This window comes from Pararge aegeria, chromosome 3, assembly GCF_905163445.1.
Source record: "Pararge aegeria chromosome 3, ilParAegt1.1, whole genome shotgun sequence".
Classification (NCBI taxonomy): Eukaryota; Metazoa; Arthropoda; class Insecta; order Lepidoptera; family Nymphalidae; genus Pararge; species Pararge aegeria.
This window is the reverse complement of record NC_053182.1, coordinates 11,018,464-11,043,247: the sequence shown is the minus strand read 5'-3', so window position 1 is coordinate 11,043,247 and position 24,784 is coordinate 11,018,464. Positions and strand designations below refer to the sequence as shown.

General features: G+C 35.9%; 2 protein-coding genes across 2 annotated transcripts in view; one reads left to right on the top strand and one right to left on the bottom strand.

The window, feature by feature from the left end:
* Nucleotides 1-24,784, bottom strand: part of LOC120635700 (ankyrin repeat domain-containing protein 39-like) — a 154,037-nt gene that overhangs the window by 82,994 nt on the left and 46,259 nt on the right. The gene's annotated exons all lie outside the window — the stretch shown is intronic.
* The window catches only part of LOC120635691 (trissin receptor-like), a 103,354-nt gene that overhangs the window by 66,982 nt on the left and 11,588 nt on the right, over nt 1-24,784 (top strand). Inside the window, exons 2-4 of the mRNA XM_039906804.1 lie at nt 4,072-4,349; nt 12,881-13,025; nt 19,960-20,119. Coding sequence (XP_039762738.1) covers nt 4,127-4,349; nt 12,881-13,025; nt 19,960-20,119 — 528 coding nt within the window. The 5' untranslated portion in view covers nt 4,072-4,126. The remainder of the gene's footprint in view (nt 1-4,071; nt 4,350-12,880; nt 13,026-19,959; nt 20,120-24,784) is intronic.

Sequence of the window (24,784 nt, the reverse complement as noted above, 5' to 3'; positions counted from 1 at the left end):
GATTTGGACTCAGTATCGTTTATAAAGCATCCCCCGCATGTACCTAATTTTGAGACCCATATACTACTGTGTGCAAATTTTCACTCGAATCCGCTCTGGTGCATAACTTTGCGTAATTGAATAAAAACTAACAAAATATTATACATTTTGCAATAAAAATAGTACAAGTCTCGAAGAATAAAATGTAATATTTTTTAACTGGAATGTGAAACATGATAATCCTGAGTTTCTTTTTTACCTCAGTAATATCACCTGGGTGAACACAAGATTATAAAAGCATACACAATCATTTGAATATGTAACAAGGCCGAGGGAAATCTCCAAAGCAAGCGAAATTCTGCCAAAATTTTGTTATTTCGTTACTCTTAAGGGATTATACTCATTTTAAAATAAGATATTGTACCTTCGTGTGTAAAAAAAGGAATAGATATTGTTATTGTTTGTTCACATGCTCATTGCTCTCGTCTAAGTGGAAACATATTTCTTCACACTTTGGTCATGTGATCTAGGGATAATCATAATCAGCGTAACCATCCTATTATATTCAAAACGTTACACTGCCAGGCACTGGCTTCCTGGATAATAACCAGAACCGAACCCATATACCCAAATAGGGGTGCAGGTAGGAATATGCAAACAACATAATGGATATTTCATTTTACGGTTTAACAATAAAAAATATAGACATTCTTACTGGAATTCAGGACTCATGCCGCATTCGTGCTGCAGAAATACATTCTACGTTCATAAATTTCAATTCAAGTCTTAACTTTTCCATGCGTAGTAGGTGCTCGCCGCATTTAGCTTGTGGACATACTATTATTGCTAGAAAAAACGTGCATAATCAAGAAAAATGTATTTGCTTGGCACGTCGCCACGATTTTCGCCAAAAACGATTTCATCATTCATAAATTATTTCTTGTTAAAGTTAAAGTCTACTTTTAAGTTTGCCTGGGAACATAATAGGCCTCCGAATAACATAATCAAGAGAAATGCACTTCCTTGAACAAAGTTTTATAAATCGACCAAGTTTGGATGAGCGTTGAAAAGAAAAAAAACATACAGTTTATACTTAACTGTTGATAGGTAAGTAGGATATCAAAGAAACCGGACTAAACTATCGATCTATACGTGGTCGTATATCTCATATTAAACATAAATAATAGCATGAAATTCTAGATTAAATTAAGATTGGCCTACTGGTACATATTCGTAATATTACGATTGTCAGGATTGCATGCATTGGTAATCCACATCGACTTCGAGCCGGATAGGAAGGAAGGAATATGGGATCATTATGTTATCAACTCGATATGGTATTGGCTTCAATGTGGTAAACCCTGTTCGCATGTCGCTCACAATTGTTCTCAAATGGCTGAAAAAATAGAAACCTAGAACATTTTGTAATCCGCTCTTAAAATTTTTAACAAAAGGTATGCGGATTGTGATTTAACTTCAGTGAGCGAGCGGGAATGTGGGCTTACCGCTGGTACTGTTATAATATTATCACTAACCTATTCTGTGCCACGGGAGGAGAGTACACCGACCCAGCTTCACTGTGAAGCATTTGGAGCCATTAGGTTAGGTACAACAAACTTAGTGTAAAGTGTTAGTGTAGTGTGGACAAAAACAAGATTTAACATTTTTTTATTTAAACCACTAAAACTGCAATCTCACCAGGTCGTAAGTGATGATGCAGTCTAAGATGGTAGCGGGGTAATATTTTAGGGAGTATGGGAGTTAAATATCCCTAATCGGTTTCTACGCAACATCGTACCGGAACACTTAATCACTTAGCGGTACGTTTTGTCAGTAGAATCCTACTTAAATTCCTACTTAAATTCACGGTGTTTTGTCAGTTAGAGTAACGGTAGCTCGATTTGCTTGGCTGCGGTACTAATATAAGCTTGCACTGCAATAATAATTCAGATCAGATATTATAACCTAAGGCTGAAATCAATAAAGCGGGCACAAACTTTGCTTACGTAAATCTTGCTAAGTTTATGCTAAACATATATAAGCTTAACCTAATAAAGAAGCTCAATTTATTTTGGATGTATCTACTCATGAGTGTTATAATAATAATAATAAAGTTTTTATTTAAAGGCATATAAACCCATATATCAGCTTTTATATACAAAGAAATCTATAATTAAATGTATACATTAAAACTTACATCTAACTGAAATAGTTAATAAACTTATTTCAGATGTCATAGGTTCTTATTTTATTTATGTTATCATTCCCGAATATTGGTGATTAAATTCAAATTCAAAATTTTTGTATTCATGTAGGCCTATCACAGGCACTTATGAAGCGTTCATACATTTATGTTTACATACGTAAGGGGATGGTGATAACTTCATTCGCCAACTTAAACCTAAATCTGCGAGGGTATCCAAACGCGCCCTGGTCTAAGAAGAGCCCACTTAGCCGGGTTATTTTTTGTTTGCTATCACCATCTCACAGTAAATTTATATTAAGCTATGAAGCTAGAGCAATTCACACCCAAGCTTTTTTATCGTTTAAGTAATCCTTAATATTGGTTAGACTGGTTAGACAATTGTGACCACTGCTTGTAAACTTTTTTTTACATGACGGCCCAATAGAGTTGTGTAATGTTTATTATTTGACACAACAACTAAATGCCCAAACAGATTTTGATTTATGTGGTTTCGTTAGAATAAATTGGCTACAAATTTTTTGAAACGATATCATTTTCAAATTAGAAAGTGCTCGGCAGTAGTGTTGTTAATTTTATCTAGTTTTTTTTTTTTCTTGCTGTAGGTAGAGCCATGAGAGGGCTATGCGGGATTTCTAGGCATTAAGACCCCTTTGTGGCAGTCCTCAGGCTTTGCTAAGGTCGGGCTAAGCTCGGACGCCAAGGTGGTTTTATAAATACTGACTTCGACTTAACGCCGAAATAAGCTAAGGCTAAGCACGCTATAAAGATCTTAACCTAAGTGTGCACTTTCACTAAGCTATAATTCCGCTTTTAAACATAGGATCCATTTTAACTTTTTTACTTAAAAGTGCCGTTCAATAACTTATTAAGATTTAGCAACTATGAACAACAGTAATGTAGCATTTGATGTTTTTACCCAAAGTTCCTTACCCAAGGGTAAAACGGGACTCATTACTAAGACCCTGCGGCCCGTCTGTGTGTATGTCCCACTGTCCCAGGATGCATCTCATGAACGGTGTTAGTAGATAGAAAATTTTAGCATATGATGTATTATTCTATTATAACTTAGATCTAAATGCAAACCGGCCCACTAAAAAGTGTGAAAAAAATTTGCGAAAGAAAATAACCGACTTTGTAATACAACTTAGCAAGAAATAAATATTTTCCATTCAGTGCCAAGTTGGTGCCGAGCAAAAAATTACTACTAAATAGGTACTAGGTAGGTACATATAAAAGACATTATATTTTACTTGGCACTGACTTTAAAAAGGTTGTAGAAAATATTGATTTTCCTATTAAAAATAAATTTCTGCAATGGAGACATTCAATTAGTGCAAATAATATAAAATACATTACATTTTACTTGGCACTGACTTTGAAAAGGTTGTATAAAATATTTATTTTCCTATAAAAAATAAATTTTCGCAATTGAGACAGTCAAGAAGTGCAAATAATATAATACTACGCCCAGAACTAATAGATTCACACGACATCAAGCGCGTCGCAGGGAGCCGCTGTCCAACAGTGGATGTCTTTCGGTTCATATGATGATGTTGAGTTTATATGATGATATGATGATGATTCACACGAATACTAGTAATATGGTATACAAGATCAATGTACAAGATATACATTTGGTGTTACTCGTAAGGTTCTAACTGTTTGAATAAAGTAGTATTTAGATAAGCTTAATATAAGTATCTTCTCCAAAAAACCACGAATTAAAAAAAAACGCCAAGCGAAGCTCGTTCACAGGTACGAATAAATAATGCGTAATGGCGAACATAATTTTATCGTGCAAAGTTTAACAAATGTCCTCGTAAAACAAAACGAATAACGGGTACATTTTGTTTATAATTAAATGAAGGTTTTTGTTTCTATTTCAGATGGACGAGGAAAAATCTAACAGGCAAATGCAAAGATAAATAGAAGGCCGAAATTATGTTCCATATGAAACTGTTCATCGAATCCAATTTCATTATCCACAATGCTTTGGTGGCTGCCAACAAGACGGATGCCAAGGTTATTGACAACACAACGTACATATCGAGAAGAAATGAGAGCCCATATTCTATGGAGGACGATGAGTTCATATTCGACAGAACAGACGTTAGAGCTATATTTATCACGCTCTACACAATTGTGTTCTGTTGTTGTTTCTTTGGTAAGTTGGCTAACTGGTCAGGTAGGTGCATTTTTTACGTCAGCGTAATATAATGTGTAAGTTAGGACTTTATAGTCGACATTTAGCTCAACAACTCATCAAGTAAACAAACTAATCTTTGGAATAAAGTAAATCTCTCAAATTTATATAGAGTTGTCACTTTTTGACGTCATGCATACAAGATTTACGCTAACGTGGTCGTGACGCTAAATTACTTATTCCCGTAAACAATAAGCTCGCTTGTGATAGAATGAGAGCATCAGCCGATTAACGTCCCACTGCTGAGCGCAGGTTCTCTCATAGGAGACTGGATTTGAGAGTATAGACCCACCACGCTGCTTCAATGCGACTTGGTGGGTTTCCATAATTATTATGTCATGTTAGTGATACTAAAAACCAGGACCGCAAATTTCATAACTCCGGGCTGGTACTAAGATTAATTTTTCACACCCAATACGTACGTTTTGGAACGATTTGGGAATCGAACCCAGATTTGTGATCCGGAGCATGCTAATCTCTAGTCCAACAAGCGTGTGTAAGTGTGTGACATGTGATGTGAAATGAGTCTACTGCTTGCTAAGCAAATGCGTTAAAAGATAAATGGTAGGTCGCTACCAAAGTGCACCACGAGCAACGAGGCGGGTCTATATTATTTATGTAATGGCAACTCAAATTAATCTATTTTGTTGTATTTTTGGTAAGTTTACTTTATTGGTTAGCGTGCATACCATTTCCGTGATATTTTCTGAAAACTTCGCCTTAATAAAGTTTAGAAATTAGTTATAGTTAGTTGTTGTTAAGCTCATTAACATTTCGACCTCTACGCCTAACATTATATAATTTACGACTTACATAATTAAGAAAGTATTCCTTACCCATATACCTTTTACCTATAATAAATAAATAATAAATCCTTAGTTAAAAATTCAGTGGCGTGCACTTCATACATCCACAAAAGCACTGCATACCCTAAAATTTATATATATCTCGTATAGCGGGAGGATTTTTGCCGTTTTATGCAATTTTTCTGCTGTATGCATACCTTGGTAAGAAACCAAGTGCAAGCCACTCTTAAAATATATATAAATCTGCTTTAGGTACATTACAGCACAAACCTACCTTTATTTTCTATCCGTGGGAAATTTGACCGAGTAGATTAACGCAACAAGCAGTGCTACCAGTTTAACTTATAAAGTTAACAAACTAAACTTTGGAGTTAAGTAAATCTGTCAAATATGTATGGAGTTAACAAATTTTACTGTTTGGTTCTTCGTATTAAATGATATATTTTATATTTATGCAAAGCTACTGCAATGCACGTTTGGGACCCTCATAACTTTAGTGTTAAATTTACAAGCGTAGTTATCAAACAAAGTAAATTTAAATGTACGAATTAAAAGTGCCTTCCATGAACCTATTTGAATGAAGAAAACTGTTACTTTGATTTTGCTTGGTCTGTGCTTGGCTTGGTTTTTAGCACTTAGGTGCTTATTGCAAAAAAATTTAATTTTCTTCGAGGAATTTTATTTCTGTTCTTTTGCAATAAATTTATCTGGCCTCCAAACTACTTTATGGCCCATACGATAGAATAGTTTTATACTTTAGACATTTCTATTATTAAAGCAAAGCTCCATTTTATGCTAGCGATTTACCGTTGGTAATTCAGAAAGAAACGCGAAACTGCACGTACTTGACGCGATGTGGCGAACTCGCAAGTAAAATATCACTGTGAGTTGCTGAATATCTTTCTTTTACCTTGTGCATTTGATCCATACATAGGCGGCCGATTGGTGCAGCGGCCAGCGACCTGCTTTCTGAGTCCAAGGCCGTGTGTTCGATTCCCACGACTGGAAAATGTTTGTGAAAAAATTGAATATGAATGTTTTTCAGTGTCTGGGTGTTTATACTCGTATGTATATAATAAGTATTTGTGTATATTATTGATAAAAATATTCATCGGTCATCTTTGTACACATAACACAAGCTACGCTTACTTTGGGGCTAGATGGTGATGTTGTGTATTGTCGTAGTATATTTATTTATTTATTATATGATTTATGTACGAATGTATTAGTTAGTATAACTATATTTATGTTTGTCGTTTGTTGATAACGTTCTGCACAAGTCTGATTTTGATTAAATTTGGCACACATTTTTTTACATCTTTGAACATCGACAGCCCCTTTAATATCCTATAAGATTTGTAGGAACTCTAAGCTGTACATACTCAAAATAATTGATGAAATTTTCCTTCTGCTGCAAGAAACCACCGCAATAGATTGTAATAATGCCGCCAACGCACCGCTTCTCTTAACTCGACCGTAAACCACAAGTGGATTATTGAAAAATTTATTGGCTTTACACGAATCATCATCATCAACGGCATATCAACCCATTACCTTAAAAATCTGAGGAGATGTCTCTTAAAAAGTTCAAAGTTTGTATTAAACGTAAGCTTATAGAAAAGTCCTATTATAGTATAAAGGACTAAGTAAACGATAAAAAAGCTTGGGTGTAAATTATTGCTCTAACCAGGTTGCTCTTCTAATAATTTAAAATGACATTGTGAGATGGTGATAACAAAAACAAAAAAAACACCCGGCTAAGTTTGTTGTGGGCTTCTTCTTGGACCGGGACGCGTGTGGAACCCTCGTAGCTTTAGTTTTAAGTTTACGAATGTGGTTATCGCCATCATCTCACTACCGTGTAATTCTTATGTACGCATCAAAAGTGCCAGCTATGGGCCTACTTGAATAAAGATATTTTTGACTTTGACTTTGACTTTGACTTTACCTGCCCACTCGGGCACGGGTCTCCTCCCACATTGGTTTAGACCATAGTCCACCACGCTGGACCCGTGCGGATTGATGTAGGTACACACACGCCTTAGAGAACATTATGGAGAACTCACAGGCATGCAGGCGCCTCACGATGTTTTACTTCACCGTTGAAGCATGTGGTATTTTTATTGCTTAAAACGCACATAACATCCTCTATGTTGTCTATGTGCGAGCTGCGATTTGAACTCGGGCCCCCGGAAGTGAAACCGAATTCCGAAATAAGCTTAGCTAACAAACGGATATAGATGAGAAAAAAGAGTGCATTTACTGCCATGTGAATTTATTTAGCGACTGACCAAGTCGCCGCAAAATACTATTATTATCTATTTACAAAATTCAAAATTCATTTATTTCAAGTAGGCCTAATATAAGCACTTTTGAAACGTCAGGTCTGTCTGTGTGTAGTGACTCTACCACCGGTTCGGAAGGCAGATTCTACCGAGAAGAAGCCGGCAAAAAAACTTTATAGGCTTTATTCATCATAAGTATAAACCACCTATGAAAATAATTTGATTAGTGCCAGTATAATTAGCATTTTAACGAGTGTGCTAATAATTCTTATTTAAGTAATAAACAGTTTTCAAGAAAAAATTAAAATTTTATCTGATCTCCGGGCAATTTGGTGGGGCTCTTGGTATAGGTAAATACTGGTCCATTTTCGATTGTTACTTCCGTCTTCTGGGAGACTCAGACGGCGCGCGGCGCACAGTTACGTTATTCTAGATTTCAAATGTATCCTCGCTATAAAATATAATTAAAGATGAATTGAACAACTTTAGCCACTATTGCGTTCACAGCTGGCGGTGCGTTTATATCTGCATTCTAAATTTGTCTGGTAAAGGTCGCAATACAAACTTTGGTACTATTTATCATCAGATGGGATGAGACTTATTACTAACAAGTTGTTTCCCGCGACTTAGTCTGATTTTTCGATTTGAAAATCTCTCGATATCCCTGAATAAAAAGTATCCTATGACCGTTTTTAACATGTAAGGTATACAATATTTTGCAACGATCGATTTTGCAGCGAATCCGTGCATATGAAAAAAGGGCTATTTTATTTCCCCCTGAATTCTTAAACGTTATTCTGGGTTTTTCCGGGATGAAAATTATCCCACGTCCGTCTCTAAGATGCAATTTATCTCTGGGATTGTACACACTTTCGAATTTATAATAGTTTATAGAATCAATATTAATAAATAAAAATTATTTTGTACAACAATATGAGGTAGTTATATTTTACTTATTTATTTATTTTTGTAACGATGAGTGGTAAACACTAATTGTTACTACGCGGCATCGTACTGGACGCCTAATCGCTTGGCGGCACGTCTTTGTCAATAAGGTGGTAACTAGCTACGCCTGAAGTCTCCCACCAGACCAAAGCAAAAAAAAAAAAAAACCTTTGCCGGGATTCGAACCTACAGAACTCCGCAATGTTAGAGGTGCGTGTCGCGCATCGAATTCGTTCTCTTGAAAGGAAGGCCGAAGTCCTAACAACTAACTTATAGGTTAACTCATGTCATATGCGAGCGTCGCCATAGCGTTGCGCCCTCCCTCCGCATATAAGAGATTTCAGACTCTCCAATACTGGGTGCCCCTGATTTGTACGCAACGTCGATCTCCATAGAGATCTCAAACTCCCCACTATTGCTCAATATTTCAAAAAACTCTCGAAAATTTACTTTGAGAAGTCTATCCGAGATCCCTAACACTCTCATAGTTGCGGCTTCTTTTTACTCACCCAACCTTAGCGCCACTCTCAACAAGAGGATGCCTAAACATATCCTTCACGACCCTATAGATTATTACTGACAATGCTCCCTATCAGAACACACAATCAATCTCTGCACAGCATCTTCGCCGGCGAAGACGAGGTCCCCAACTTCTAACGTCATCCGGACGTGGGCTCGCACCATGTTCTCGGAAGCGTGCGGATTAATCACCGTGCGTAACCCTTTCACTCCAATCTTCGCCTGAGCCGAGGTTCGGCCTCACATGAGGCGCCCTCAGGCTGACAATCCTTTCGCTTCTTCGAGCCCTAGGGTTCTAACTCTTCCTCCTACTTCGAGGCTCGCCAACAAGCCCGTGTTACGCTGTTAAAATCATTAGGGTTACAGCTACACACAATCCGAAATCAATTATTACTTAATTAGTTAGTCGGTTTGGTATGTAGATGCTTGCTTTGCTGCATCAGCAAGAGTATATGTACCAATTAATCACATTATCATAATATATCCTACTACAACATGCAATATCGGTTGATTCGTTATCATTTTGATCAAGGTCACCCGTTCATTAATTCAGCAGCACACGACTTTTATTAATAAACATTTTTGGTTACACGAATCCAAGCTCATTTCACGGAATCAGCAGATAACAGTGACAAGAGCCGTAGTGCAAATATCAACATCGAAATAATGAACGTCAAACGTCATCTGATCATGGATTAAATCTCCTGTTCGCATAAATTTCAATATCGCGCGAACTTTGGGGAATTGTAGTCCAGTCTGTTCCCCTGAAAATGAGGGTTGCCAATTTGCCACGTAATTAAGCACTATCCTACAATTTATTTGCCTGATTCATTGAAGGAAACCAAATGAAAATAATTCAGGACCAAATCAAGCACTTTCACCAGACGAAAGCAATTAAATTAATTGAAATGGGCTTTAATTAACATTATTGTCAATATAGTATTGCACTCTGGTATCGAGGTATTTATTGTTTCATGTTGTTTTGTATTCAACTAGTGTTTTGGCTCTTTACGTTGTTCTCGTAGTAATTATTGATTTGAAGTTCGAAGAAATTTGAAGAAATTCTAAATATATAGCAAAGGCAAATGCTAGATTTCCTCAAGATCTGACAACTTAAACACTTGATTAACATGAAGTTTCAATAGGGCTCGGGGTCTTAAACAGATTTATGTTTTACACCTTTTTAATTGAACTTGTAAACTATTTGTATTTTACGATTAAAAAGTTAAACATAAAAAAATACTGAGTGCAAATATTGATAAAATCCAAAGTAATAGAGGCATATTTTCATTAGAACTTCAAAGACATAGTGGACGACCTTTCAAAAACTTTAGCGGGTGGGGGTAATCCCCTCCCCTTAACCCTTGTGTGTGTTTTTAAATACTTAGAAGAACCTACCTTACCTTAACAATGTAAACATCATAAACTGTTATGTAGTATTATAATTTTTATTATTTTGCAAATTAAAAATGAATATGAAAATTTTCGGAACCGAAAATATGATCCGAACCCGCTAATCTCGCAAGTCGATGCCAACATTTGTATATTATATGCCTTTTATGCCATCATCAGCCTTTTAGCGACTGTAGGTTAAATTTATAGAATTGTTATGTAGTAATCATTTTCTATAATAAAAAATGCTACTGACTAAAACTACTGCACTACGTTGAACAGGGAGGTAATGGAGCTAATTACCTTGTACCAAATATTTTAACTAAAACTAAATTGGCAGGTGCTTTTCACTCGATAACTACGGACAGCAAATCGGCATCATAATCATCATCATTATCGATCCATTATAGGCTCACTACAGGGCACGAGTCTCCTCTCAGAGTTAGAAGGATTTAAGCCGTAGTCCGCCAGGCTGGCGAAGTGCGAATCGGTTGAGCGCAGACGGCTTTGAGAACATTATGCAGAACTCAGGCATGCAGATTTCTTCACGATGTGATATCTCTCACCGTTAATGGAAATGATATCTTACTCCACAATACTGGAGTTAAAGGCGTGATAAATGCGAGTCTGAAGTCATAACCACTAGGCTATCACGGATGGCACAGATATACGTAAAACTAACTAACCGCTTAGGTGTGGCAACGGTTTTACTGCATACGACCACTAAATTTAATGCCCAATTGGCTGGAATCAATTTACGAGCCATGACAATTCTAACTTATAGATAATATTTGGACGAGTTTTGCTTTTTCTGTACTAGATCGAAACGGCAATTTGTGACCTCTAACTAAGAAGGCTCAGAGTCATTCAGCCGACGAGGCAGAGAGTACTGCTTGGAGTATCTCTACGAGGACAAATCAAGACGAGAAGAAGCCTACCGACATAGCTCAACGAGTCGCAAAGATGAATTGGCAGTAGAGAACCGATGAACGTTGGGATCCCAAGGTGTGGATTGTACTGAAAAATGTTGGTAGACCCCCACGAGGTGGATAAACAGAGTTACAGGAAGTCGCTAGATATAAGCGGAACAAAACCGCGAAATTAGTGGAAATCTCTACAAAAGACATGTTCAGCAATGGACGTCTTTTAGTTGAGATGATGATAATAAATCAAGAAAGATATAAAATTGTTTCTGAATGACCGATTGCAAAGCCTCTAGAAGCAGCAGTCAGTCCGGCTTATTATCAAACATCTGATAATTTAGCCCTTAAAGACCCAAAACCTCATGGAGTAGCGTAGTTTATTCTCTTAAACCTTATCTTCCGTGAGAGAGCTGCATGTGTCAAGCAGTGGGGCATTACTAGGTTAATAATGACGAATACTTACCTCTGTTTTAATATGTAAAAACGATAAAAAATGAAAAGATATTTCGATATCTATAGGAATCGATACATATAATAAAAAAATCTGTTATCGTTCCTATAGATATCGAAAAGATATTTCGATATCTATAGGAATAGATACATATAATAAAAAAATCTGTAACCGATACTGAACCCAAAAGTGTAATTCTTTACTGAACCCAAAACTGTGATTTTTCATTAATGTCTGTCTGTCTGTCAGTACCATGCTGAATCTACTAAAAGAATTCAAATGAAACATTGCATGATTTTAGTTCGTTCTACTTTCTTCTATGTTCTATGTCCTACACATAGGATATTTTTATCCCGAAATTCAGCTCAGTAGTACATCAAGTAGGGATGAAAGTGTATGACGATTTACCCCATAACTTTATCCAATTTAAATAATTCTAATGTGCTGAATAGGTTATAGTTTCAGTTTAGTTTTGTCCGAATTTTCTTTAGATCTAATGAACGCGATTGGAAATAGAGCACAGAACTCCTAATCGGAGCGTTAAAAAGTAAAAAAAATCTTGGTTAACCTTTAGCATACGAATCAAATAATCGATTCTTACTTTAACCAATACATTATGAATGCAGTCGTTTGTTAAAAGTATTTTAAATAAGGCAAAACGGGAGTAAGTCTTTGGGGTGGCATTGCCAATCGCAAATGTTTACGTGATTGAAGTTTTCAAATAATGGGTGATTAAAGCTCCAAGAGCAAGAACCGATATATTATTCGCCCGCACCCCAGTTTTTTGCTCAAATATGCTTAAAATACTATCTGTATATAATATAATAGGTTTCTATATTTGGCACTTCCAGTACTTCCTATTGAAAAACTTTGGTATCTGATTTATTAAGGTGGGTATAAACTATGAAGCAGTTCGCTGCGTCCCGTAAATTAAGTCCGCGCAGTCACAGGCACATCTAGTGTTATAATATATTTATATTTATTTTAAAATATAAATAATTTACTAAAGATTTTTTTTTACATTTTGAAGCAGGTACCAATAAAAATGGACTTGACGTAGAACGATCTTCCGAAGCAGTCTCGAGCTCGGGCTATCTCTAGGGAATTGTACTCGAATGCAACCAGTGCTCAAACATTTTTCTCGAATATGTATTTTGCTCTCATTTTGCAGGAAACCTTCTCGTCATCCTCGTGGTGACCCTGTCGAGACGCCTGCGCTCTATTACCAACTTTTTCCTCGCAAATTTAGCAGTGGCCGATTTATGTGTGGGAGTGTTTTGCGTTTTCCAGAATTTAACCATTTATCTTATACCAAGGTAAGTGAAAAGACCTATTATTATTAAGCTTATCCATACTAATATTATAAAAGACGATATGTGTATGTTTGTTTATTTTCTTGCTACCTATTTTCGGCACAACCTCTGCACAAACCTTGAGAAAACTTGGCAAAATAGCTTGCTTCTGGATAAGGATATAGGAATTATATTCCGCGGGAAAGCATCCCTGGATAGTTATCGATGGATTTAAAAGACAAACTTTGTTACCAACCAAGATTGTTCATACACGACATGAACAATCTTGACGACATTTCTTTATAATAATTTCGGCATTTTGTTTTACATATTGATACTTAGGGGAACCAATCAGATGGCACACCAACCCAGCAGCCCTTCGCAGGGTATTCAGGGAACACGTCCTGGAACGTGCCGCTGTGCTGTGCTGTGACACAGCTGTGTTCATCAACCTGAGGCGTAGGTGTGAAGCCTCATGTGCCTGTAATTACACAGACAATAACATCCATCAGACCAGAACATAGCATTGCTGCTTAGCGGTAGTACTACGAGCTCTGTCACAAAAAACTGTACTATTACTACTATTAACTAAACGCATCCGTAATACTACGTATCCACGCATCACTCAAACGGAAAAAATGTTCTCAAAGAAATGTTGAAACGACGAGACGTCAATCCATAGCCCGTTACGCATAAAATATATACCTTATACTTAAAATCGGTCTGCCTAAGCGCCCTATTAGCTACGTTCGTATGCCAAAAGTGTAAAGAAGTATTAAGAAATAAATTCCATGAAGAATCAGTTATTTAAGACGGCTTCGCGGACCTAAGATATAGATCGGTTTAGGGCAACATATACGTGATAATTGCGGGCTTAACCAGTTAGGAAATACGCAAACCTAGCGTCAAACTTATGAGTTCTCCTACGGATTATCATCATGCTGATGATCATTTAAATTAGGTTTAAAACAAGTAGTAGTAAATATTTTGTTTCGTCTATTTAAAACTGTATTAATTGACTTCTCGTCCAGGGGTCCGGAATTTGACAAACCATCTGTGTCAAAATCGGGAAATATAAACCTAGTGCTGGTTAAAGGACTTAAACATCGTTTTAACGCCGGTTCAACTCCAACTTTTGATTCACTGTCAACGAGTAAACCGATCTTCGTCTCGCTGTGCAGACATCAGAATGGGCATCATCCAAACGTCAATCGTTGTTAACTACTTATTTTTACAGTTCTCATAACGACTTACTCGTTCTTTATGTTGCACTACGTAACTACGCTCACTTGGCCTGCTTGAAATGAAGTGGAGTTGGTGTCAATCGATATCGTATTCGAAGGGTTTTAGAATGCTTATTTTAATGAAACCATCGAAAGACCTCCACTCACGGTAGATAACTTAGAACGTTATTTTCTAGTGACCATCAAACCGTAACTTAGACCATGTAAATTATCTTAAGTAGAATTTGAAACAGGCCGCCATAAAAACATTACTGCAGTGTCCAGCATAAGAGGACGTAAATGGACGTAAGTATACGTGTATACGCTTATAGTATACGTGGATATTTTTTTCAAACATATGTGTTCATTTGTTTTTTCGTTTAGTTTCGAATGACTTGCAGTCAGCTCGAAATTAAAATAAAAACTTTTATAAGTTACGTCCTTTGTTGACATGTTTCGGAGTAATAGGTCGTTCCATTTTAAAATTACACGACAAGTAGGTATAAGTTTACTATATAATTTATAAAACCAACAGATATTGATTTTCATATAACTGTTGCTTACTGTTGATCGCATATACGAGTACTTGGCCAGTACAGCAATATCGATTAATCTCGTATATGGTTGTGAAAATAATGCTCAAATTTCCAAGTTTGTTTGGAGAAAAGTATATTACCACGAAGGTTTAACGATGCTGCAGAACACGCAACATACCTTCAGAGAAACTTAACCAACAACTCTTTACGCTTGCAAGAGCTTTGTGTTGTGCAAATTGCATTTTTTCTTTTGAACTGAAAATTACACTAACATTTTAGCTAAAATTTTGGTTCGACAGTGTTGGTTTGTAATTGAGCCATATTATGGTTTACAAAACGATAGGATTCACCAATAGTACTCTGTAAAAATTAGCTAGTAAGTATGGATATCATTGTTTAAAAACGTTTATTTTCTAATCAAGCTTTTAATTCTTGATTCTTTATTTGCATTATGACCCTGATAGGTCAATAATTTATGTCACCCTTATCAATAATTTATTTCGGGCTATTAAGCCCGAAATGTGCTAGTGATTAAACTAGCTAAGATTTTCGAAAATCCCGAATGAAACACGAAAGAAGTTGCCGGCAAAAGCTAGTAGGACAATAATATGACGGAATGAGGACACGCCCTTCTAAGTAACAAAGAATTTTATGTTCAATTACTCCTTTAACATTTAAGTATTTTAATACAAATATATACTAAAGTCTAGTGTAATACGTACGTAATCTAATTTAACGACCTTTGCATTTAAACGTATGGTACTCTCAGATATAATAGTTGAAAGCGTTGGCAATTAGGTAGATATAAAGTGTGGAATATAACGGAAGGTTTTCATAATTTTGAACGCGCTAGCGACCGCAACGTATACATATACCTACCCTTATCTATTACAAGTACTGGTATATAACTAAGTTTGTACATTTCCTCGTTTAGTTTCGTGTACCTCGAATTAACAATTTGGCTGCATGAAACTAACAAAGTTATTACCGGTTATTGTTTTATTCTCGCTATGTCTAAATTAGGTACGTACCAAATTACAAAACTGGCGTTGCATTGTGATTACTGCGTACTTCATTAAATAAAATTTCGCGTTGTAACATTCTCGACTATATTTCATAGGTGTTGTTTCACAGAGCGCAATATTCATGTAAAGTTTCGCGGAAAATATATTATAATTATCATTTAATAGATCAATTTGAATAAGGAAAGTATTATGAAATAAGATACACTATTTTATAAATAATTCCCAACTTAATTGGCTTGATTCTTTCTATATCTCGCGATACTGTCAATACTTAAAATGTACCTTTTACTTAAAAGATTTTTCATTCAAACTCGGTCTCTCTGAAAGCGAAGCCGAGCGAACCTAACCTAACCAAAACACTAGGCATTTATATATATATATATATATATATATATATATATATATCTATAACTTACACGTTTTTAGATGTCGTTATAGGTATATATTGGTTTTATTTTAACATTGTATTGTTTACTTTTCAATACAATATTCAGCAACTAAGGTTACCAGAACATATAGTTTCAATAAGATAAAAGAGCTGAATGAGAAATTGGTAGAAACTATCAAGAAGCTATACCTATTTCAAGAAAATGTTTTCATCTCCAGTAGTTTCGCCTTCTTATATAAGTAAATCTTGCAAATATTACTACTACATTATTGTAACTCTTCAGAATATTTTATTTGAAAATACCCAAGCGGCAGCGGCGGTTCGAAGTTTTCTATGAAATAAGTATTCCCCTTTTTATGTGTGCCTTCGCTTACTAAAAGACAGATAAGTGTAATTTAACAATAAAATGAGTTCTATCTTCTATGATATAAAGCATGGAAGAGTATTATTAATTTGTATTTCATGTAGGTATTGTTAGTTTCTAGTTTCATTACACGCTTGACAATTCGTCTTCACTCTTCCCTAACGGATGCTTTCTAGTGCGTTTGTGCTTCGTTTGCAGCTTTTATTTGGTCCGTCTACCACATCGATGACTTTCCGCGTGCTCTTGTCCCGTCGTCTTTTCCTTGAACTACAAGCCGTTCAATGGACACGTCCACGCGTCTAAAGAAACTAATGATACGTGCTTGGACTGTAAAAGATAGATTTTGCTTTATGTTAAGCTCCTGGGAATGGATTTATTTGTCCTTATAACATGTTCCAAGTCGGGAGGGTTATTGATAAAATTCATAAGCCATATTACTTTAATATATATTCAAAAGCCATTATTTATGGATCAGAGTGCAGTTAAAACCTTATGCATTGTAAGTCATGTTAACTTGTTAAGAGCTTCGTTTAGATCGGTCTAGTTGTGTGAGTGGTGCGATGAAAGAAACACAGTCAGTTATAACACTACTAGCTGTTGCCAGCGTTCTTAGTTCGCGTTTATAACGATTTTTAAAAATACCTTGGGAAGTTGGGAATCGTTTGTTTGGATATAAAGTAGGCCGCGTATAAGTGCTCTCCGTCTTTTCAAATAGCTCTTTGCCAAAAATCAAGTCGTATGCAACCAATGTTAATATTAGTTATAATATTTAAAATATTATTAAGCATTTATGATTTATTTAATCTCATCAATATATTCAGTGTCCTGTAATTTTATGGAGTAGTAGAGTGTAGGTATGTAATATTAAAACTTCGGTTTAAAACAAAAAACTTGCGCAACACCAAGCCAACAAAAATTATAAGTATAACTTTATAAGATAAGTGATATAAAAAAAGTTTTGAAGTTAATTGCGTGCGAAAGAAAAGCGCAGTTATTACATGTATATTTTTCTCTCGCACGCTATAGCGTCATGCGTTTACATTGTTTATATGGCCTCAATGGCTTTGCTGTTACCACGACCTAGGTTTTGCTTAATTCACATCGGTAGGTATTCATCCAAATGCTTGGAAAAAATTAGTCAGGTATTTAGCACTTTGGTTACAGTCCTTACGTTATAAGCGCTGACCGTGATTACCTTGATGGCCGTTTTGTCATAACTATTTGAGATTATAGTGAATGCTAAGGAAGATTTAAGGAGTGATTTAAAAACACATCATGTGAGAAAAGGGCATAAGACAGAAGTAGCATCTGACCCGGGCGCACAAAGGGTTCAAATGCCGATCATTTTACCTAACGAAGACTTTTAAGATTTTACAATTAAACTGTTTAACAAAAATTTTAACAAAAAAGAAACCATCGGTATATACCTATTGCTTAGTTGTGGGCTCAAATTACGGCCAATTGGCGCAGTTGGCCGCCATCCTGCTTTCTGAATACAAGGCTGTGGAAACACAACTGGAAAATGTTAACGTTATGACCATAAATGTTATTCAGTGTCTGGGTGATTATCTGTACATTATAAGTATTTATTTATTATATATTATGCATAAAAATATTCATCAGCCATCTTAGTACCCATGACACAAGGTACGTTTACTTCGAGGCTAGATGGCAATGTGTGTATTGTCGAAGTATATTTATATATTTAAAAAAAAAAGTTGGGATTACGAGGTCCTCGAGTATGCGAAGTAAGGGTTAGTTTCCTGGGTTAATCCGAAAATTGTTGGGTTAGATTAGTTTGTTTTCTAAAAGCTCGGATATGGGAAACTGGCAATGTTCCATTCTCGTGTCTCGGAGAGCACGTTAAGCCGCCGCGTCGGTCTCGGTTATGATAATTACCATTAAAACCCGGTATCCCGTATGACAGTAGCGTGAAGGAATAAATCCCTGTTTCGTACTATGCCTACTTTTATAAATATCGGTCCCACACGGACTGCGACTTTGCTTTGTGTGAAAAATGACTCAGGGAAATAAATATACTACAATACACACATCGCCATCTAGCCCCGAAGTAAGCGTAGCTTGTGTTATGGGTACTAAGATGACGAAAGAATATTTTTATGAAAAATATACATAAATACTTGTAATGTTCATATAAACACTCAGACACTGAAAAACATTCATGTTCATCACACAAACATTTTCCAGTTGTGGGAATTGAAACCACGGCCTAGGACTCGGAAAGGGTCGCTGCCCACTGCGCCAATCGGCCGTCAAATGGGGGACGTCGGCCCGAGCGTGCCTCATGAGAGGGCCCGGCTCAGGTTGACCTTCCGGATGAGTGTGACTTTTTGACTAGAGCTCGCGTATCCCATTCCCTGCCTCACTTTATACCCAACTTGCCTTAACTACGTATCGCCGAATGTACATTCAATGCCTTTTATAAGTTTCTAGCCTTTGTACCTACCTAGGTATTATGTTATCCACGCACGCGATGATCATAGAGGCAATATCGATAATCAACCACTTTAATGTCATGGTAAACTAGACGTAATGTTTTAGCGTCATAAATTCTGTACCTACTACTGATAGTTATTTTACAAACGATCCACAAAAGCTCTGGTTGTAGAACGGTGAACGAGTTTTAACTTTAATATATGAATTACAAGTTCCATTTTACTCTGACATACCAATGTTTCCATACTAGAAAACGACTTCACGATTGCAAAACACACGCCAATTGGATTTTTTTTTATACCTCTACAAGTTAGCCCTTGACTGCAATCTCACCTGGTTGTAAGAGATGATGCAGTTTAAGATGGTAACGGGCAAACCTATTAGGGAGTATGGTAGTCATACCCGGCCTAATCGGTTTCTACGCGAAATCGCACGGGAACACTAAATCGTTTAGCGGCACGTCTTTGTCTGTAGAGTGGTAACTAGCCCCGGCCAAAGCCTCCCACCAGAACACCCCAGAGAAAATTCAGTAATTATCAATTCCCCAATTGCCCCCGGTAATCGAATTCGGGACCTTCTACTTAAATTCACAGTTGCGCTAGGGAGTGAACTAGTGATTAATTGCTAATACTCTGAAATAAACTTTGAAAATAAGCTATTTGTGTCCGAGATCGTCCGGAGAATATTACCGTTATGTTTATTACTGCAACCAAGCAGCATTGCTGTAATCTGATCTGAATTGCGTGGTTGCCGATGTTATGACAGGCACATGAGGTTCAATCTGAGGTGTAGGTGAGGTGCGAAGTGATTCTCTGTTTACCTATAGGCACGGGTTTCCCACTTTCGTCAATTATAATTATAAAACGAAATGAGATAAACTTAAGATTTAACATCGCATATCGCAGCTATCGTTTAATTTTAGAATAATCCAGAAAAGACGGCCTAATGACTTACAATATTTTCAGTTGGGTGTTTGGAGACTTCCTCTGCAAGATGTACCAGTTCGTGCATTCGTTAAGCTATACAGCGTCGATATTCATATTGGTTGTGATATGCACCGAGAGATACTTTGCCATTATTCACCCCATTACCTGCAAACAGATTCTAACTTCGACGAGATTGAGGGTAAGAATTCATAGTAGTTTTACTACTCATATAAAACGGGACACCTTATCTTTACACAGCTCCGGACGTACAAGCCAGATATCCAGACAGTTCTCCAAGTTCAATAATGAAAAGGACCGTTTGTAAGACGACATATTCACAAACTCCCCACTTAGTATTACGTAGAGGCCACTTTATTTTCATCTTAGAACGGCTCATTTAATTTAAAGTTCTTATTTTCGTAATGCCTACTATTTTACTGAAGAAAATCAAATAAAGGACATTGCAATGAGAACTTAATTATTAAAAAAAAATTATTATCTATTAATTTTGAGCACCTATTAAGAGGGCAATCGACAATTTCCAGCGATGGTATCTTTTAATGTTCTGTAAATATTAATATTTTATATTCCAATGGCATCAGCTGTTTCAAAACTGCATTTGTTTAAATAACGTAACGTATTTCAATAATATTGGCGGGAGAAACTTGAGATTGGATAGATTAAATAAGGCCCTAATAAAAAGGATAAAAGTCCTTTTTCAACCGACTTTTAAAAAAAGATGAGCATTCCAATTTGAATGTTTATTAGTTTTGTATTTTTGTTACTCGAATACTCCCCCAATTATAAACCGATTTTGATTAACATTTTTTGTTTAGCACGTTTTACTTCAGAGTTGGTCCCATTTTAATTTGGTGGAGATTTATTGGAGGGATCCTGGAGAAATTGAGGGAATTCTTCAAATATTACGCACACCTATAGCAATTTAAGTATTTTTTAAAGGAACTTGTGCATCTTCTATCGAACAACACCATATGGTTAAGTGGAACTGCTGATGAACCATACAATAATTAGTATACCACGGATTTCACTTCGATCATGGCATATGGCTGCTAAGCAATTTATGCTCATCACAATAAAAAAGCTGATTTCACCATCAGCTTTTTGCTGGAAGAACACCTCGAGCAATAACCGACAGATTGACATTTGTCTATTATTATGAACTGACTGATGATTTATAAAACAGACAAAATTTAATAATAATATTAGGTCCTTACTCATGAAATTGGCGGTCCTTTAATATTGGGTCCTTACTCAAATATCTCAACTTTGGAAAGGAATTCCAATTTCAAATTTATACTCATGCTTTTGCGTTTTGAAAACATATTTTTTGTATTTTCTTTGCGTCATTAGTTTACAAAATGGAAAACTTGAAATATCGCGTTATTTAGGAGTACCGAGTTCCATCGAGGCACCAGTGCTGCAGAAATGTGTATGGCGGCGGTGTCGCAAAAAAACAATAGTTCCAGCGTACGACCAGCAGTACAAGCCTCGTGTACGGCCGGAGACTAAAGTTGATAACGAAGAATTGAAAGCTATTGTGGAATCGGGTCCATCGCAAAACACGTCCGAGCTAGCTGCAGGCTGCGTTGTTAGTGATAAAGTTGGCTTCATTCACTTGAAGCAGACTGGAAAGGTGAAAAGACTTGAAAAGTGGTACCTCCTGAATTGAGTGCACCAAACGGACAAGCGCGCGTCAACTGCTGTGTTACATAACTCAACTGGCACAATAATGAAGGGATTTTAAATCGAATCAATACCTGTGATTAAAAGAGGATTCTGTATGATAATCGGAAACGTCACTCAATTCGTGCCCCAAGCGAAAATTGACTCAAAAATTACTTGTAAGCGTTTGATGGAGTAGTGCCGTTGTCGTTCACTACAGCTTTCCTAAATCTGACCCGACGATTAAGGCAGATGTCAGAAGCAACAGCAAACCATGATGGAAAAGCTAGCTGCTAAACAACCGAGGCTGGTCAATTGCTCTAGTCCACTGCACTGCACTACAAACCACAGACGGCTATTTTAGAGGAGCTTCTATTGGAATGTCTGAGACAATTACCGTACTCCCCGGACCTATCCATTACCAAAAGTGTCTTCTTAGATTTTTTTGATTTCCGTCCGAATGGTTTTTTTAGTAAAGCGATCAATGAGATGGCAAAAGTGCATAGATAGCAATGATGTACCATGCTTACTACTTTCGTTAAATAAATATATAACGTGTAAATAAAAACCGAAATATTACTTCAGATGCTTTAGAGGTACATTATTTTTTGTATCTGACTTATCTCCGAAACCGTTACCCTAAAAGTTTTTGTTTCACAACTATAGGTACTATGCGCGTGACAGTCTTTTATCTTCAATAGGGTTGTCATAAGTAAATACTTAGAATGTTATGTATTATTTTGCATGAAAAAAAAATATGTCTCTGTGGATTTCAAATAAACTTATGCACCCCTTTAAAAGTATTTCGTAATTCGTTTACACGTTGTTTTATATTTAAAATAAAATCGACTTTATGTTCCTCCCTTACAAAACGCCAATTTTATAAGTAAGGATCTATATATATATATTATTTTATAACGCTTAAAAACTACCTACTTATATTTATATCCACAATAGATGTTAGCTGGTAGCTAAAATTGGAATAGTATTCCGTACCTTAACCGCAATGCCTACAAAGTAGGTCTTCTAATTTACATTTTATTTTTATGCAGACAGAAAATTATACAAGGCGGTTATATTTCTATTCAAAATATGAGAAATAAAACTTTCGTACTAAACGGTTATTTAATCGATATTTTGTAGAAGAATGTACTTTTATTCTTATTTATTTTGTGATAACTGTGCCCATAGGTTGGATTTCAGTAAATTATTGATAGTTGATTCTGTAAAAATCAAAGTAGGTACACCATTCTCACCCGAGATACGAACATAGTTTTAGGTGAAGAAATGATCTCGAGTTCAGCAAATCAAAGCTATAAAGGTTAAATAGATAATTTAGTAATTTTAAAATTAATGATTTTAGTATAAAACTTTAGAAATTGTTTAAATTGCACAAAAAAATATACCCAAACGGACACTTTTCCACATTTTCACCATTACCATTTTGTTTTTGAAAATATTGCCATGCATAAAAACCTAATAAATAGTTCAAAATATCAGATTTCCGAGGTATAAGCTACTAAAGTTTTATTTATGGCGAGAATCTTGGATTGAAGGTATAAAGTAGGAAATTTTTAATAAAATATAATAATTGGTCAGTTATTGTACGTCTCCTCTCCGGTTTAGAGTGTGAAGATACCCTTTGTCCGGAACAGTCTCTCATCTATAACTCTTACAAATACTAACATATCCAAAATTGTGGAATCCCGTCCGGGATTCAAACCTACATCTCTCTGGCTATCGCGACAAGAGTTTTAAGCCGTCAGTGCCGTATTTATTTATAAGCATAGATTTAAACTGAAGTTTTGTTAAAATGACATCAACAATATTCAGTTATTGTTTTAAATATTTAATTGAATATTTCAATGAGAGATGTTTTGTTAAACGTTCATAGTAGAGAACGATTCAATCGAAGCCACGTATGTAGGGATATCTTGGCTTGTAGGTAGCAAAATTAATGGAAACAAATTTGTATCATTTAGAATTAGACCTTCATTGGATACCTAAACCTTTGAGCTATGAGCCACCTCAAGGCATGATTAAATATCTTATGAAGAAAATTGTTCCTCCGAATTGTGAAGTACTTATGTAACGAGAAGGTAGGTTGATGATGTTTGACACAATATTGGCATGTGCCCGAAATCTAAATTTGAGTGAAATACAAATGCTTAAATTAAAATTAATATTGAATTTAGCTAAAGAGAACCACAATCAAATCTCAATACTCAATATTAATATTTGTTTCTCTCAGATTTATTGAGAACAACAACATTTAAAATCCATTGATAGCTTGAAAGTCCATTAAAAAAAATCTTTGACTAAAAGTAGTAAACACTCAGACCCATTTACAAATAAAAAATTCGGCTACGATGTCGGTTCACTGCAACTGTCTTTTTCCGAAATACGTGGTAACCGCACAGCTCTGGAGTGCGCTGTTGTTACCTCAAACCGAACCTGAACTAATTAGGCATTGATTTATTTCGGGATACTAGGTATAATGTCTGAGTTTTTGTTAACATATATGGTCTGTAAAATGTACGAAATTTCTCATCTAAAATATCCAGGAGAGCGCATTTACATTGAATAGGTGTTGAATCACTTAAAGCTCATTACAGGAGAAGTAAACGACAAGTGTGGTGATTACGTGTTTACATATTACTGTCCTTATCAGATTCGAATTTTTAGTAGTTACAATCGGATTCTTTGTAATATGCTATATGCATTAAGTGTAATGTGAAAAATCTCATGGCATTTGTCATATTGTACATTATTTACTCCCTCCCTCTCATAGATGTTGATTCTTATTGATATTCTTAGTTATTGCTATAACTACAACCGCTAATCCACTACTGATAAAAAATATGCGCTTATTGTTGAATTGGAATTGTTCTATTTCAGAATTAGGTAGGTATTGCCGTAACGTACCGCCTTTGTGCAGTTGGACGGGAAATTACCGATATTTTATTCGATTATAAAAAGGCGTACGCTCTCGTTATTGAAAGTCAAATTCATTTCATTTCGAATAACAGATGCTGCCGATTCATTATTTTGCAGAACTGAATTTAATTTGTGTGATTTTAGGTATACTATTTATACCTTTGTATTCTAATCTATCTTTTTATAGTTACTCTTAAAACTAGTCTTACGTAGAACCTTTTCTATCGGTTGTGTCCCGTGGATG